Below are 18,301 nucleotides of genomic sequence, written 5' to 3' on the forward strand. Positions count from 1 at the left end.
GGCAGCATCAAAATTGCAGATTTCTTGCTGCTGTGGAAGTGTTTGAAAAGTCAGGAGACCTGACTACATTTCAGAGGAAACCAAGCACAGGCTTTGTCATTCACACAATCCCAATATCCACCAGGTCCCACCACTACTCCTGTGTTCCCTACAACAAACTGAGGACTGAGGATCCATAAAGACTGAGGGAGACAAAGGGTTAAACCCTGTGGTGGTGCAGACAGGCTCCTCTGGCCTTCCCTTTTCCCAAATTCACAGCACACCCATTAAACCTTGCTGGAGCCTGGAGCATGGCAGAACTTCCCACCAAAATGTGCCTGTCCCACTGGCTTCAGCAACCAGCACCCAACTAGAGCATCCCATAAACCAGTGCATCACCAGAGAACATTTACATGTCTGACAGACCTAAAGAGCCTTTGTGATGTTAAATAAGACTTTTTTATAAAGCTATGTGGCTGTGAAAACAGCAGATTCCATCACAGTCCAGCCTTGCAATCCAAAGGAGAGGGCCCTAATGGATCCTGACACTGCCATGGGCTTCCCAATCCCTCGAGGCCGTGTCAGCAGCCAGGATTTGCAGGATTAGGCACTTCACATCCTCAGAATAACTATTTTCTTGGCTCCATCTTCCCCACCTCCTCCTCATCCAGCAAAAACACCCAAGTCAATAGAGCAAACTGGCTCACCACAGCCCTCCAGCCAGGACACAAAGTTCTCCTTCCCGTCAGCACAAGGGGATGGAGGATGAGAATTGCCACATCCTGGACTCGTTCTAATTACGTGAATTAAGATGGGCCCAAATCCTGATGTCATTTCTCCGTCAGACATCAAGGCCACTTTGTCCCCCACTTTATCCCTCTTTTCCTGAGCTGGTCCAAGTCTGCAGCACCATTTTGTCGCTGCTTGGGGAGAAGGCAACAAAATGGGCCCTGTTCAAAATCGTTTCAATTGACTCTTTTAACCACCCTGCATAAATTCCAGATGTTTACCATGTAATTAGCCCAGACTAAAAAGGGGTGGTTTAGCAATGTCCCTCTTTGATTTTCATTCATAAACTCTGCACTCCTCTTAACCTTGTCCTCCTACAGGTAAGCACCTGGGTAAATACAGTAGGACATTTCAATTTGTGAATACACAGACCAATTCACACATTGAAAAAAATTGTATAAGGAATCCAATCTGAATGCCAAGATTTTTTTTTTTTAATTAGGCCTTAAAATGGCATTTAAAAATGAAAGAAAAAAGAAAAAAAGAGAGGATAAAATTATTAAAAACCAGTAATGAGATGGACAGAGTTTGACAGTTTGTTATACCTGCACTGGGGATTTTTATAACATTGAGCTTCTGAATTTCTTTTTCCCTCAATCATTTCATTTACTGTAGAACATCCAAGCTGCTAAAGTAGCTGAACTGATATATTGTAAATGTTAAGTGCTTTTTTAATGGCATTTAAAATTAAGCTTCAGCATATGGAGTTCATATAGCATGGACATGCCTGAGTTTATAATGTTCTTTAGTATAGCCCTCTAAAATAAATACAAAGAGCCAAAGTACTACTATAATATATACAGCTGAAATTCTTTAAGGATAACAAATGGGGACTCACATCTGATTGAAGGTGTTGCTTAACTTGCAAACCACTCACTATCTCGCAGTGGTAGCATTGTACTCAGCAGTCCACAGACCCAGCTACAACCAAGTTTGCCAACTCTCCACATTCTTTTCCAGGAAAACATGGGTAGATTTTAGTAATTTGGCTGTGCATGGACATTTCATCATTATTATTAGCTGCTGCATTTTGGCCTTAAAGAAAAAATATGCGACTTATGTGCCGTCCAGGGACTTGTCAGTTTAATTTTCTTAATGAAAACATATTTCTCAACCCCTTGGCAGAGGCTCGTTTAGTAAATATCTCTGCAATATGATACAAACATGGGTTGTGCATCTCTGATGGGAAGGCATGACAAACCCGAGAGCTGGGGCCAAGGAAATGCAGTCATACAGATTGAATTAAAAAGAAAAAAAAGAAAAAAAAAAAAAAAAAAAAAAAAAAAAAAAAAAAAAGAAAAAAAAAAGGCAAGAGACAGCACCTAATATCGTGTCCTGGCCCTTTCTGAATGTCCCGTTTGAAAGAAGGGAGCAGAAACCCACGGTGGAGCTGCACCAGCCCTGCCCGGGAGCGAGGCCGTGCCTACAGTGGCTCTATAGAGCTCCCTGTCAGGCCTGGGAAGGGGCCAAAAACCTGCCTGCTTCCCCAAATTTACTACAGGTCAATGGAGCTACTCACAGCCACGAGGAGCTGCAGCTCAGCAGCAGCTTTGCACAAGCAGCCCCTCTGGCAGCGCTGTGCAGGCAGGAGCTCCGGGCGGATGGGCGGCTCCGCGGAGGATGCTCCGCTCCGGCCAGCTCCTGGACAATAGGTTGCTTCATCACCCATTGCTCGGGGACCGGCAGAGGCACAAGAATCACCCAGCGCTGCAATAAAACTTGCCAACGTCTTGCCAAGCTCTGGGAAAGCTCAGCTTTGGTGGGAGGTCTGAAGCAAGACCCGGGCAGATCCCTGTTTTATCCACCCTCCTTCCCTCACGGCGCCAAACCAGGGGAGAGCATTGCTGAGCAGAAACTGGGGACAAAAACTGGGAATCTGGGGCTTCTTGGGGAGTGTGTGCAAGCAGGAGACATCTGATCCTCAGGGCACCTCCTGTGCCAAGGGCAGCTGCAGCCCTGCCTGGGCAAGCGGGGCAGCTCAGTGAGGTTCAGTGCTGGGCACAAGTGCAGCACGGATGCACCCAGCTCCCTGCTGAAGTTTGAGCCACCAGTACTCAGGATTGCAGCAATTCCTGGTCTCATCACCTTTTGTTAGACCCAAAACCTCTTTGGACACAGTGTCCATGGGCTGCAGCAAACGCCCTGAATGTGCCAATGACAACACCATCCCTGGGGTGGGGATGTCCAGCACTGGACCAATTTCCTTCTAATTTGTACTCTTTTTTTTGAAAGCCACACTGGGTGTGTGTCCAACCCAGCAGCACACCTTAGGCAGAGGCAGCAGGGCCACTCAGGGGGCAGAGCCCACCAGCCACCAGCACCCCCACAGCTCCCCTGCCCACCCAGGGACGGGCCACGAGCCCTGGGAACACCCGTGTGATGCACAAGGGTCTCAGCACGAGCAGCCAAGCACCAGCCCCAACAGCCTCGTCTGCAAAGCACCAAAATTGACAGGACTCCAGTTTTAGGCACATTTAAACCCATTCTCCCTCCCTTCAGCTCCAGCTGGAGCAGAAGGGACCATCCAGGCTCCTCAGCCCTATCCTGAGGGTCTCGTGTGCCCCTCAAAGCTCTCTGCTGGGTTTAGTGGCTCTGACAGGCACGTTCCTGTCCCACCCCTGCACTGGCAGGGACAAAGTGCTGCTCTGCCATGGCAGCAGCTCTCACTGCCCCTCACAGGGCAAAACTTAAGTCAGTTTTTATGTTCACAAAAGAAAGGCGCCCTCAAAGAAAGCGATCATGGGGAAAAGGCCACAGTGCCCCCTGTGTGAGCCGGACACCCCCTATGGCATTAAAATCCCACAGTCACTGGGTGATGCCCTGGGGAGGGAAGAGGGGCTGAGCCTGGCACTGGGGACCGTGTCACCAGAGCTTGGCACCACACTGCCAGAGCCCCAGCTAAACCCTTCCCTGCAGATGAAATGTAGCAAAAACAGTAAAAGCCAGGAAAATAAACAAGCAGCACAATTCCACAGGCCTCCCAAGCTTCAAAGATGATGTGCTAGTGAATTATTTGTTCTGATAATGAAGCAGTCACTGCTTAGCTAAGTTTATGCTAGGCACATTTTATCTCTACATGATATTCACAAATTGTTTTAAAATGAACTGTTAGAATAAGCATCTCTTGTTTATTTATTTATACTATTACTATCCAATCCCCTTAACCGTGGAGCAGTTGCTGACATGGAGCCAAAGCTTCTATTATGTTCAAACAAAGTTTAATTGATGTGTAATTGGCTGGTTGGATTTGGAAGTGAGCGATAAGAGGAAAGCTTTGCTTTTCTTTGGGGCAGCAGTTCCCAGCCTTCCAGGCTCTCCAGGCTTGGCCTCTCTGTGGGCATCTCACGTGTGTTTTAATGCCCAGATGAGCAGGTCTGCTTGATCCTGGAGAGATGGGGGGCTGCAAAGCTCCCATGTCCAGCAAAATCTTATTTTTTGAGCTGGAGATGGCAAACCAGAAAAGTGGAGAGAATCAGAGCTGATTGAAGAGCTCAAATACTCATCTGAACAATGGCTGTGCCACGCTGCACTTCAGCAACAAACCCTCACTACCCTCCTGCTCACCAGGATTGAATCTGACCTGCACTCAGATGCCAACACCATTGCTGATGTCCCTATGGATGAATTAGCTGGGAAGGGATGTCTCTGACCAGCACAGGGTAAGCAGGGAATTCAAGCAGTATTTCCATAGAGAAAAGTGCATGGAACCAGGACACCAGGACAGCCCAAGCCATGCCCTCACCAAAGGCTGTCAGTGCTCTCTGAAGCCCAGGGATTTATGTGGATTGGTGCTCACTGCACGTCCCTGAGATGTGAATGGTCCTTCAGACACTGCTGAGTGCTTCCTTCTGTCCTTTCAAGGGGGTAAAAACACCCCCAAGCACTTCAGCAGCTCAGCAGCTGAAATTCTACTTTTTAAGACAATAAGACAAAGATTTCCAAAGACAGACAGAGATTTTACAATCCTTGCTTTTGGCATGGCCAAGTAAAACAGTGACTGGATTTTTGGAAGCTCCCATGCTGTGCTGCCTGTAGCAGATCAGGTTGTGAAAGGATCAGAAAACAACTGCTCACTCAACATCCTGGCTAACAAGCCACGCCATGGCTCAGCTGCCTGTTACCAAGGCAGGTGACACACCTGCACCCCTGCTAACGACTAATGTGGCCCCAAATTCTTCTTGAGACTTGGCCATGGCTGCTTGAGGATGCATCTTCTTGTCTTCATTGTTAAAAGAATGGTGTGCAGAGGCTTCAAGAACTATGTCTCCATTCTGATGACCTTTCTTCATTTTTTTCTAATTTCCTTTCTTTCGACAAGTATTTCTTCCACTGACTTAACGCATCTTTAAAAATAATATTCTCCAGGGCAGATTAAAACAAATTTGGGGATGTCAGCTGTTTCTTTTAGCCTTTTAAATGGCATTTCCTTTTTGATAGATTCTTGCTTTCAGAAAATACTTTAAAGAGATCAAAGAGTTTTTCAACAGGGTCCCATTTTCCCAGTGTATCCTAACCCTCAGTCCCTTATTTCTCTTATCACCCACGCCACTCCGTTATGACGCTCTGTATACAAAGTAAGAGCAGTTAACTTTGAAGTGCTGGATTAGCCCATGCCAGATCCTTGCCTCAGAATAACAAACAATACAGGTTCAACAGGAGTTCTCATCAGTAGTTCATTTTTCAGCCCCAAATTCACTGTCACTAACACAAGCAACATTGAACTTTCAGTCTATGGGCAGATAGCAGAGATTTATCTGGTGGCAGGACCATGACCTAGTGATGAGAAGGTCAGACAGTTAAGGGATTTTTATATTTTGGAATGGCGAGGTTGTATTTTTTCCTTCTGGCTAGCACATCTAATTTTTAAATAAAACATTGTTTCTCACATACTTGAGAACTTGGTGAGCTGGATGGCTGCTTTCATGGTCTAGAAACATTTCCTTTCTTTGCCCCATGGTGACTTGAGGCACGGGTAGGCTCCTGGCCATGGGCTGCTTCTCTGGGCTTTCATTTTGCTGCAGCTGAAGTTGAGCAGAGAAGGTCCCCAACGTGCAGGAGGATGGGAGAGGTGGTGCCAGCAGCACCAGCAGCACAGCACAAAGGTGCCTCAGAGAGAACCTGGGCAAGAGCATGGTCACCAACAGCATTTCAGGGCAGGTTTGCTCTCTCTCCAGCCCAGCTCCCTCGGCAGTGGGCTGAGGGAGGAGCCGAGGCAGCCTTGGCACTGGTGGAGCCACAGCCCCGGTGCCCAGGAGCCTCTGAGGCAGCAGCAGAGCCCCAGCAATGGTTGGGACCTTCCCCATCTGATCTGGGCTTGACCAAAGCCTCCCCTCACCGTGCCACAGCTCCAGCACAAAGACAAGCAGGGAAAGCTCTGGGAACACCCTTAACTGTGAGCATCCCATGTCTTTAAAAAGCAGGGATGGCTGCTTGAAGAGAGAAGTGTATTAGGAACCAGACTCCCATCCCTGCCCTCCTCGGCGTGCACAAGCTGTCTCCCTTGCCAAAGCTGCCGACAACTTCAGCAGCCCAGCCAAGAGCCATTGGAGTTCTCTCCTGCTTATTCTCTAAAAGCAGGAGTTTGCCTGAACAGGATAATTCCAGGACCCCAAATTTAGGAGCAAGCAGATCAAACATTCCTCAAATATCTATTTTATTTCTATGTTTTAAATTGACGGCTCACATTCCTTCGTTGATCTCGGATATTAAGGTTTGCTTTTGGATCAAAAACCATCAGCAGAAATTCTTGTAACTGCCTCAAAAGATTCTGGACAAATATTTCCCTTTAATTGTAACGAGAACTGGGCATCCATATGCCCTACAGAGCCATGGAAAATTTAACTTTTAAAGGATTATTCACACAGGAAAGCTGCACCAGCTAAGCCAAAGCATTTATACTTCTTCAGACCTTGATGTCCTAAAAACTAGTTTTATTTTCGTTTGCTAGAGTTGATTAGGAACAGATTTTTTTTAAAAAACTGAAATAAGCCACTTTTAAAATGAAACTTGAACATCTAAAGGGAATTTGCGTCTTTTCTGCACATGCAAGATGCTTTATCGATTCTACTTTTTTCCTCTGCAACATTTTCCTACATATGCTTCTTAAAACCTGCTACCATAGAGACCAAGGCTGGCTTTGTACCTGTGCACATCCTGCACTCCAGCCAAAACTCAATTTCAGTATCTCGAGCCTCCTGTTACGCCCCAGGGACACTTCTGCTACCACAGAGAAATGACACATTATTTTCTCTTCAGAAACTGCTCACAAAAATATGACCAGACATCCTGTGAACTGGCATTTTTTACTGATGAAATAAAAGCTTTATCAAATTGTTTATCCTTGGCAATACCTGGATAGAAATTACAATGCTGCAAAGACTGGCACCTTGGGAAAGAAACCCTAGGAAACAGCTAAAAAAATAATCTAACTGAAAGAAGAAATCCTGAGCCAGGAAAGCTGTGGAAGCAAAGATTAACTTCCAGCAGAAATAAAGTCTGAAAGACGAGATTTCACAAAGAATGGTTTGCCACGAGCTACAAAAAAATCTACAATTGTTCAGTTAAATAATAGCACATAAAACCAAGAGGATGAAATCGGAAAGCCAGATTTATAATGAAGTCCCTCATTTGCTTTCTGCTTTCCCCACCCCTTGTACAATTTCACAAGTGTGGAATTGCTAAAATCCCGCAGGAAAGGTGTGCACCCTGCTAGGACAGAGCGATGCCCCCACAGCAGGGCGGCCAGAGGGGAGGAATCCAGATGTGCAGCTGCATCTGCATCCTCTAATACACCCTGTGCCCTTTATTAGCATCTAGATTGATTTGATTCATTTGATTTAATAGGATCTCACCGACCGGAACTTTTCGGTGGAGGTTTTTAGGGTATTTTTCGGTTCAGTGTTTTTTTCTGGGGGAAGGGATTTTTTGGTTGGTTGGTTTGGTTTTGGAGGGGTTTTCGTTTGTTTTAACATGCACACACACACACACATATATATATATATAGACACACGGGAAGGTTTGTGAACAATTATTTCCAAAACCAGGCGCTCACAGCTCGCTCATTCCCCCCATCCCTGGAAAGCGCCCCAGCCGCGCTGTGAGCAGGGATGGGAACCGGGATGCTGGAGCGGGGAGCAGGGACCGGGAGCGGCCGCCCCACCGGGGCTCCGCGGAGAGCGGCTGCTCAAACAGCAGGATTCCCTCTGCCTCCCGAAAAACCTGCCCTGCAAAACGCCCCTCGAGACGGGCAGTGCCTGAAGGGATCACCCGTGGCCGCTTTTCCTCTCGTTCCCCTCCGGTTCGGGCAGCCGCGGGTACCCAGCGCTCCGGTCAGCGCCCAGGACGGGGCGATCTCTGCACCGCAGACATTCAGCCCTTTAAAACCATCACCAGCTAATCCTCCGGAGGAGAAATCCGTAATTACAGCAAACCTCAAAGAGGAGGAAGGAGAGGAAGGCTCTGAGTGATGGAACCGGCGCCCATCCTGCGGGCGCTGCCACGGGCGCTCCGAGGGATCCGAGCGCTTTTCTCCGAAGTTCAGGGAACTTTGCTAACATAAACTTTTTATCTTTTGATGATCCTTTTAATATAAAATAATCTCTTTTTTTCCCCTCCCACAATGAAGCAGTCGGACATTAAAAAGATAGCGAGTGCATTTTAAAGATGTTTCCACTTTATAAATCAAACTTTCTTGGCAACAACATGATTTCTATTTCAATGCTGAGCTTGCTGTGTTCTCCTAATATCTCCTACAGATCAGTCCTAAGAGGGAGTAATAATCCCCTAAAGTAATTCTCAACCCTAAATTCTCGATAATTTATAGTTGGCTTGTTCTGTGGAGCTCTACAAAGAACGAAACAAATGACTCCCCCTTTCCCCCCAACCAAGTTATCAATATTTGCCTTGTTTATACAAAAAAAAGCTGTTTTACACCATTGCCATGGAATTAACGCTTCCGCTGAGCTTTACATTTCCTCTCCATTGAGTGAACTTGTCATTAAAGTCACTCTTTTTTTTTTTTTTTTTTGTGTTGTTGTTTGAAATTTAAAAATCAGACTTCCATTTCTTTTCGTTTGTGCCCCTTGAGGTCAGACAGACCTACATTTAAGTGATTTCAACTAACGGCATTCAGGGGCATCTCTGTGCCTGCTGGGAGGGGGATTAGAGTCCTGATTAGTGCCTGCAATTAGCCGCTTTCCCTCTTTCCACACCCCCCCCAATGCTAAATGCAAGTGCACACAAATCTCCATTAACCATCGTTTTTTTAATTGGCTCAAGAGGAGGTTTATTATTGCGACTCTCTATTTAAATAGCCTGGGTAAAATAAAATCTGCATGAAGTAATAATTTTCATTTTGTCCTTTGCATGGGGATTAGCAGCAGATTGCAGCTCGTGGGCTGCCCCGCCCTCAGCACGGCCACGCGTGGCATCGCTATGAACCGGGACTCGAGGCACCACGGGGTTTAAGTTGTTCGATTTTTCATGCTAATTATTTTGTATATTTTTGCTGTCGGTGCTGCGGCAGAGCCCAGGCCGGGCCGTGGAACCGAGCCGGGTCCCGGCAGCGGCGGCACGGGGGCTGCGGGGCTGTGCCTCGCTGCTGAAAACACCGATAAGAGCCCTCGTCCTGTATTTGACACCATTTGCAGCTGAACCCAATGAAAAAAAAAAAAAGAAAAAAAAAAAAAAATGTTCTTTTGTTCCGTATTATTCACCAGCATTTCAGCCACTTCCTTCATTTTTTTTTTTTTTTTAATTCAAAACTGTTTATTAAAAAAAAAATAATTCTTTTAGCTCGATGGCGCAGCACTGAGTTTTGCCAATGGAGAATTTGGTTCGGGTAATGTAAAATACCCAAATTTTTGTATATCTTGTGGTCTACCCCCCATCCCACCTCCTGAAAGGTGCACTGCCAGCTCCACCGGACAAAGAATGTGGGACTGAGCCCTGTCCATATGGAGCTGTTTAAACAAGCCACGTTAAGACTTACAGAGAGATAACATGCACGTTTGGGATGCTTAGGGTCTAGAATTTGGTACAGATATTACACGTCTCCGCAGAGACACACTCAGATACTATAAATTAAGGGTGAAATATCTGAGGTCTTGATCCCCTCATCTGAGCCGACTTAGGGAGCAGACCCATCCAAATGAACCCGGCTCTTCCCATCAGCAGACGCTGCAGAACAAGCCCTGAGATTTTATATGCCAAAATAAGGTGTGAAAAGGACAGAGTTACCTGCACCATCACTCCATAAACAGCCACATAGCAAATAAATGGAAGATTCCTGGGACATACACCCCTTCTCCAGGGGGAATAATGAGAATTTCTTGCTTATTAGAGTCTAACTTCCCCACACCGAGCAGCACTGCCGGGACGGAGGAAAGCAGAGGGAACGCGCTCATCAATCCCAAAAATCCAATGCCGAGGGTTGGGTTCTGGGTCTCACAGTGTGAGCAGCAAACAGGGGAGAAAAGTCACACACACACTCCATGAGCACGCACGGCTGCTCTGCACGAAGGATCAGAGAACGCAGAGAAATAAATACTGCATAGAAAATATTTGTGGGGTTTTTTTTTTCCTCTGTTTTCTCCCCGTTATTTGAGTGTCTGGCTGCACAGCTCGCTAGCACGGTGGAGGGCAAGCAATCGCAGGGCAGGGCAGAAGCTCTCAGCTGTGCTGGAATTAAATGTTAATGCCTCGATGTTTCCTTCCCAGCGGCAGCGAGGTGAGCCCGCTGCCACAGAAGCCAAGGGCAGATACTTTGCTGCCCACAGTGACATCCGGCTAATTTTCTTGGGAATTAGCTGATTCCCGAGCCGATGATGGCCTGAGGTTTAATTCTGATTCTTAATTTTCTGACATTAATTCTGCCATCTCCCACCAGAGCGGCCCGGGCAGGACAGGAGCCCTGAGCAGAGGCAGGGCTGGGTTCTCCCGGTAACTGAAGCCTCTGTGAGGCTCTGGTCTCCCTCCCTGGGTGTGCACACTGAGCTTTGTTTTGATAAAAAATGATTATTTATTTCCAAGGGAAAACAGATTTTTTTTTTTTTTACCCAGAAGTGGCACCCGTTTCTCTTTCAGTTTTGAGATTAAAAGAACCTTCGTAATGCTAAAATTTTGGTGCAGAGTGTCCCAGCATAGGTCTTAATGCACGGCACAGAAAAGGGAAGGGGGTTTGCTTTTGGGGCGGGAAAAAAACCCAAAACACCATAATTATGCTAATTTCCTAATTAAAAATAATTAAAAAAAAAAAAAACATTATCAGAGAGAACAGGGACTAAATGTTCCAAACGACTCCACAACATTTTCTTGCATCTACATTCCAACTGGCACACTCAAACACAAGTACAGTTTACACTGAAAAATCTTACTGAAATCTGCAATCACAATGATATTTTTTAAATGCCACTGACTGTGGCAGCTCTGCAAAACCCAGTCTTAGCAAACAGGACATTTCATAGAGATCAGAAGCAATGCATGTTTGCAGGGAATTTTCACTAACCTGCCTGCTTTGGTTATTATCATTTCCGTGCCAGCTTCATGAAATTTCTTCCATAGCTCCTTCTCATGGAGATAGACTTTGATATTTTCTATTGTCTGTAAAAAAATTAAGATAATGAGAACAGCAAGAAACGATGGAGAAAACCTGCGAGAAGGGCTGGGAAGGGCCGTGGAAGGGCTGGGGTTGGGGACACTCAGGGCCCGCGCTGCAGCCGAGGCTCCGGGCAAAGCCACCAGCCTGTGCAGGAGGAGGATGGAGTCTCAAAAATTCCGCTGTCCTTTGCCAAAAATAAGAGAAACAAACGGAGGCCGGTTTTAATTGCAGACTTTCATAACCAGGCAGGACACTGCGGCTAAATGGAATTTTTTTTCTTTATTTTTTTTCTTTTTCCTTGGGGAAAAAAAAATCTGTTGGGGTAGACTCGCCCTAAGCCTCCCAAAAACCGGGGCCAGGAGCAGCCGCGGGGACAACGGATCCCCGTCCAGGAACGCTTTGTGCGTTCCGCGGGATATCGGGAACATCGCATCCGTGCGCGGAGTGAAGGCACAGAAGCCGCGTTTTATTTAGGGATGGAAAACCCCCAGCGAATTCCCCGCTGGGCCGCAGCCCCGGGAGGAGCGGCGGCGGCTCCGCCACGGGTCGGGCCCTGCCGGCCGCGGCTTTCAGTGCTCGGATTCGCCCTTTACCGACTTACGCACCGACGGCGGGCTGCGGATAGGGAAAATAAAATTATAACAACAAAAAAATAAAACCAGAGAAAAGTGAAGAAAAATGAGCTTTCCTCGCAATCGCTCCCCGTGTCGTCGCCGGGGGAGATGCGCGGTGCGGGCCGGGCTGGTGGAGGGGGTGAGGGCGCAGCAGGGCAGGACGCGGGGCCGGACGGAGCGTACCTGCTCGGGGTCGGGGAGCTGCGGGCTGCTGAGCGGCGTGCTGCTCCCCCCGGCTACGCCGAGGACGGGGGAGCCGGCGGAGGTGTCCGCATGGCCGGGCGCGGGGGCTGTTGGAAACCCTTCCTCGGTTTCAGACAGGCTTTTCTCCTGGAGCATTTCCTTGGGGGAAAGAGGTGCAATGTTAGCTCGCGGTACCGGGGCCCACGTCCAGCCCCGGCCCTTCGCCCAGCCCCGGGCACGACCACCTGCGAGCTCAGGCCCTCCTGGCCCGGCCCGTGGTCGCTCCTCGGGCGGCGGCACTCGGCGACGCTGGGATGTGACACCGCCGGCCCCGGGTGAAATCGCTGTGCCCGGCAGAGCCGGGCCGGGCCCGCCAGCCCCGGCGGAGGAGCTGCCCACGCGTGGCTGCTCTCCCGCTTGAGCCCAGGGCAGCTCACGTCTGAGTGGCCGCAGCCCCCCAGCCCCGATTCTTTCTCCCCTCCGGTACCCGTCGGGGAGGGCAGCCCGGCCCGGTCGGTCTCTGTGCCCCGTCCCGTCGGGGCTGCGGGGCTCCGCGACGAAGCGCTGCGGCGGAGCCGGACGGTGTAAACAGGGGGAGTGCTGGGCTCCGAGATAAAAGGGCCCCTCTTAAACTTGGACGGAGACTGGGAAAAGCCAATAAAGATAAGGCCTGACAGCTCCGCCGGGGCTGCCGCGCATCAACGCCGACTTTTACAGCGCGGAGGGACGCGGCCGCCCGCCCCGCTTGACGGACAGACAGACGGACGGGCAGCGGCGGCGCGGAGGGGGAGCAGCTCCGAGGGGGCTGCGGGGTGCCCATCCCGGGTACTGAAACCGGCACTGGCCGCGGACCTGCGGCCCCCAAGGGAGAGCTCCTGGTCCCGGCCCGCAGCCCCGGTCCCTGCCCCGAGCCGCCAAGGCCGAGCCGCTCTTCGGGACAGCGGCTGTGCAAGGGGAGAGAGGGGCTGGGACCCCAAACTGCAGCTCCAGCAGAGCTCCAGGGAGAGCGGGACTGGCACCCCAAACTCCAGCTCCAGCAGAGCTCGGGTGAGAGCGGGGCTGGGACTCCCAGTTCCATTCGCACCAGAATTCCAGGGAGAGCTCCGGCCGAGGAGCCGGACAGCCAGCCCGGCTGTGTGCGAGCGGACACACACACCCCAGCGACCAGCCGCAATCGCCGGGGCAGGGAGCACAAGCGGGGAGCACGGTACTGGGCTCAATGCCCCGAGAATTCCACCGGTCCCTCCGCCCGGCTCGGGGTGTCGGGACGGGACGGCCCCAGCCGAGGCGCGGATGTGTCCCGGTGTCCAACCGCAGAGCGGAGTCGGGTGACCGGGAGGGCACAGGTGGGAGGGAGGCTGTCTGCGGCGAAGCCCGAGGGCAAGGCTCCAGCCCCGGACCGGGAGCGGTGCACCCGGTACGGAGCAGGTTGCCTGGCGGGGAGCACCAGGGAGCAGCGGGGCAGGCTGGCGGCGGTGTCCCGCCCCAGGCCGGGGCTCGGCGGGCTGCGGGGAGCCCCGCACCCTTGGACCCCCCGCTCCCTCCCGTCCTTCCCCCCGCACCCCGGGAACTCACACGGCCGGCCGAGGGGCAGGAGGCGCAGCGGGGGGCTCCGGGCTTGGCCTGGGGGCGGCTGCGGCATGAAGGGCATCCGCGGGGTGCTCAGGCCGGGAGCGGCTCCGCGGCCCCCGATGGCAGCGGCGTGCGGAGCATCCCCCGCTGCGCGGATTCACTTTCCCTTGATCTCGGCGGAAAATGTTCCATAAAGATCCAGTTTGGGGCCTTTCGACTCCCTCCCTCTTTGTCTCCCCCCCCCCCCCCCCTCCCTTTTCCTTCCCCTCCTGTTGCTGACGTTGCCGCTGTCAATCACATCCCCTTACACCGACTCTGGCCCGCTCCGCCCGGCCCGGCCCGGCCCGCCCGGCCCGGCCCCGCGCCCGCCCGACGGTCGGCACCGGGGGGCACCGGCGGGGGCAGCGGCCGCCCGGCCCCCGCGCACCAGAGCCGGCCGCGGCCTTCCCCGGTCTGCCTCGGCGCTGCGCCGGGCCTGGCGGCGAGCGGAGCCGCTCGTTGCTCCGGGAGGAGCCCGGGGAGAGGGGACATCCTCGGCACCACCGCCCCCTCACAGCCCCGACGGTCCTGGGGCTCCCCACTGCCCGCCGTGGAGCCGGGCAAGGCCGAGGCTGCAGCGGGGGCCATAGGCCGCGCTTGGAAGGGCACCCGGCTCGGCTGACCCCGCGGCGGGAGCCGGGATAGCCCGGGAGAGGTGATGGGGAAGAGCCGAAATCACGCCCGGGCAGGGGTCCCGCCTCAGGAGGGGCACACAACCCCCGTGGGGTTCCCTGACCCTGCACTGCAACCAAAGTGCCCATGACCTCCGGCCTGCGGCCTGCCTTCGTTTGCGGGTCTCCCTTGAGAGCCCGGGGACGAGGACAGGGCTCCCCCTCCTCCCCATGTCGCGACAGAGAGCCCCGAGCCTTTCCACAAGGCAGGCAGAAGCTGGGCGGCCACAACAAAGCGACGGCCAGGCCAGGCCGTCAGGGCTGCCCCGAGGTGAGGGCGGCAAGGGCAGAGGCCCCTCACACCAGCCCGCTGAGCTCCCTCACGCTGCGGCACGGCCACCGCCTGCTCGGGGCTCCCACCGCCACGCTAAACCCCCAGATCAGGAGGAGAACCCATACGGGAGAGTTCCCGAGTGCTGTCGCGACTTAAAAGGGCCACTTCAGCTCGGCTGTCGCGATTACCAAGCCACACACACAGAGCCCCGCAGCGCTGCCCTCCCTGCGCTGAGCCGCCCCTCACATCCGAACCGCGCCCTACCCCCTGTACCTAGGCCTGTCGCGACAGCTCCACCTCTGTGCCCCACGCTATGTCGCGACAGCACCAGGCTCTGCTCTTCACCGTGCCCCCCGAGCCCCTGCTCATCCCCTCCGCGCCCTTACCCGAGCCGGGGGTCCCGGGCGGGCGCCGAGGCGCCGCTCGCTCCCGCAGCGCCGGGCTCACAGGGACCCCGCCATGGGCCGGCGGGGCTGGGGTCTTATCGGGGTTTTCTTGAAAGTGAATTTAAACCCAAACTCACTCCCACCGTCACGTGGTGCCGAAATTGGGAACAGGAGCAGAATAAAAAGTAAAGTGGGGTCAACCTCGTAATGAACCTTTTCCCCACTCCTACCAAGAAAAAAAAAAAAAAAAAAAAAAAAAGAAAAGAAAAAAGGAGGGGAAAAAAAAAAAAGGGAAAAAAAAAAAAAAAAAAGGACCCAAGCGGGCCGGGAGATGCGAGGCGAGCGGATCTCGCAGGAGCCAGCGGGATGGGGCAGGTGAGACCGGGCCGCGGCGAGCCCCGACGGGGCCGGGGCGAGAGGGGACCCGCGACCGTCCTGTCCCCGCACAGACCGAGCGGGGACTGAGAAGGGGCTAAGGCTGGGGAGCCGTCCCGGCGAGGGGCAGCGAGAGGCCCGGCTCAGCCAGGGCTCCCGGGAGCGCCGCTCCCGCCGCTGACCTGCCTCGCTCGGTTCCCCGCCTGTTCCGCGGTCGCAGCCGCCCCTGAGCTACGGGCCCGGTCCGTGCCCCAAGCCCGCGGGCACCGCGCCCGCTCCTCGCTTGGACCGCTCTGTCCCGCCGCCGGTTCCCACCCGCGGGCCCGGCTCTCCCCGCGGGCCGCGGGAGCGGGGCGGCTGCCGAGGGCCGGGCTCCACGGCAAGGTGAATTTTGGTGTGACTCTGCAGCCGGTACCGGGGGCTGGGCTTTGTCTGGATGGGTGTCCCTTCAGCCCTTCCTCCCGCAATCGCGGCAAGGGGAAATGCTGGCCGCTGCCTGAGCTTCCCGACTAAATGCAGTGTTTTCCCCCTTAAACAAAACAAAACAAAACAAAACAAAACAAACAAAAAAAAAAAGGGTGGAGGGGGCAATCCCAGGTGGGGAGGATTTAATTAAAGCAAATCCAAAAACTCTCAGGCCTCCTTCCAGGCTCAGACGCCCCCGTCGGTGCGTACGGGGATGCAGGAGCGGTGGGGCCCATTCCCCGCCGTGCGGCCCTGGTTGAGTCCGGCCGCGCTCGGCTCACCGTGCCCTGAGCCCGGGCAGCACCTGCCCGTAGCGGGCTCCGGGATCGGTTCCTCCGGGACTGCACAGATTTCCTCATCCCCCCGAGCAGGGGGACGGGGCTGACACCGAGGGGTGAAACGTCTTCGTCGAACGGAGCCCCCGGCTGCGGCAGCTCCGTGCGCTTCCCGAAGGCTCCGGCAATTGACGGCGAGGCGAAACCAGCCCGACTGTCATCACCCGGCAGATAAACGGCCGGATCCCCGACGGCAGGGTGGCTCCTATTCACGGCTCATCAACGCCGAGCCAAGGGAGCAGTGGGAGGATAAGCCCCGCTTTCAGGGACCAGCGCTCCAAGCCACTCATCACTGTCACCGAGCTCGCTCATGCCTTGGCCCTAAACACCGGCGATTAATAAAAGTTTACTGTGCTTTTCTCCGAAGTTACACTCAGTCCGCGGGCCGGGGAAACCCGAGTGAGATCCGTTCCGCGGGATGCTCCAGCGCTCTTCCAGCCGCTGCCCCTTTCCGTGGCTCCTCTTGCCCCGAAGAAAACCTGCTTCTATTCCCCCCAAGAAAAGCTGCCAGCCACGACGGAGACGAGGGGAGAGGCGAACCCCGAGCCCGCACCCGACGGAACCGCGCGGCCCCGACGGCGGCGGCTCAGAGCCCCGTGCGAGGCGGAGGGCGGCGGGGGGAAAGTCAGGAGCGAGCCTCGACCGCGTGGGTTGGCATAGATTTACTGACTTGAGAGGAAACTCACCGGTTTACACAGCTGAGAAGGGTTTGAATGGATGAGTACTGAGAAAAAGTTGCCGAATTTGGCCAGCAACAAGGCTGGAAGAACGGAAGGCTAATACTGAGTTATGCATGGACTCGGGAGGAATTACACAGCATCAGAGTCTTGCTTCTAAACAGCGACAGTGCCAAATTTCTAATAACTGTGTAATATGCTTATTTATACCATACAAGGACTTACAAACCTCATTGTGCATAGCAGCTGGGTCATATTTCTTTACCCTTCCATTCCTCAGGCTCTTTTGCCAAGAGACTGGTACCAAACACTTCTAGGCTGAAAGGAAAACACAAAATTTAATCGCAAAGAAACGATGACAAGGAAGCGTGGGTAAGATACGGGCTGACGTGCAGCCCTTTAATCTTAAGCATCTGCCTAAAATAGATGCACTAAGGGGGTATTGGAAATATGCACGGTTTGAAATGCAAGTGATTCTCTGCTTCCAAATCGTTCAGCCCAATTATCCACATGTATTTCCCTGACCTGGGCACGTTTGTAGGCTCTAAGGCTTTGTTTTAAACTGTTAAGTAAATATTTTAACGAATGTTTTAAAACGTTGTAAACGAATGTGCTGCTCAGTCTCGCACCCGCTGGAACCGGGTAAATCAAACGAAGAACCATATTCCAATTTGTTTTTAAATATTGGGAGGGGGTATTTATTAATTTTATCCCAGTGTACCAAGTGTACTCACCCGTCGTAATTTCAAACAAAGCTGTGCAAGATGCAGCCAGGAAATGTTAAATCTGTATCCAGAAATAATTAAACTATCAACGAATATTCCTTTATGTAGACATTTTTTAAAAACTTAAGTATTTTAGAAATAAAAGCTAACAATTGTGGAATTGGTTTAATTTTTTTAACTAGCCCTAATTTTGTCCAAATGCTCTAGATTTTTATTTTTGAATATGCTCAATTTTTTATTTTTGAAAGCAGCATCTAAAAAAATATCATTTCAATTCAATTGTACTTTTTTTTTTTTTTTTTTTTTTTGAAGGAAGAGATTTTACCATGAGCTTGGCAAAGTCTTTGTAAGAATGAAGTCCAGAGATCACTGCCCTGCTGAGCGTCAGACTGAGATAGTCCCCAGTGGTATCTCCCATCCAAACCTCTGATTTATCTTCAAGATTTATATACATACAAAAGATAAAGAAAAAAAAAAGAAAAAGAAAGAAAAGTTCCATCTATTTTGCAATAACTTTTTTTTTTTTTTTTTTTTTTAAGAAAAGAGCCCTAAAGCTACAGCATGCTGGGGGATGGGAGGAGGCAAATGGAGCTGGAATGGGAATTTATTTAAAAAATAAA

The 18,301-nt window shown here is 52.0% G+C and overlaps 1 protein-coding gene across 2 annotated transcripts in view; it reads right to left on the reverse strand.

Annotated features, from left to right (window-relative positions):
* The window catches only part of TBX4 (T-box transcription factor 4), a 34,578-nt gene extending 19,260 nt beyond the window's left edge, over positions 1-15,318 (reverse strand). The window contains exons 1-3 of one of the 2 annotated variants that reach the window (XM_053995853.1): positions 15,105-15,318; positions 12,163-12,321; positions 11,273-11,367 (exon numbers count right to left, since the gene is read on the reverse strand). In XM_053995853.1, coding sequence (XP_053851828.1) covers positions 11,273-11,367; positions 12,163-12,318 — 251 coding nt within the window. In that variant the 5' untranslated portion in view covers positions 12,319-12,321; positions 15,105-15,318. Of the gene's footprint in view, positions 1-11,272; positions 11,368-12,162; positions 12,322-13,737; positions 13,919-15,104 lie in introns of those variants that run through there. The other variant, XM_053995854.1, reaches the window with a different exon arrangement.
* Positions 15,319-18,301: the final 2,983 nt, after the last annotated feature.

The sequence above is a fragment of the Vidua macroura genome, chromosome 20, assembly GCF_024509145.1.
Source record: "Vidua macroura isolate BioBank_ID:100142 chromosome 20, ASM2450914v1, whole genome shotgun sequence".
In the NCBI taxonomy this organism is placed as follows: Eukaryota; Metazoa; Chordata; class Aves; order Passeriformes; family Viduidae; genus Vidua; species Vidua macroura.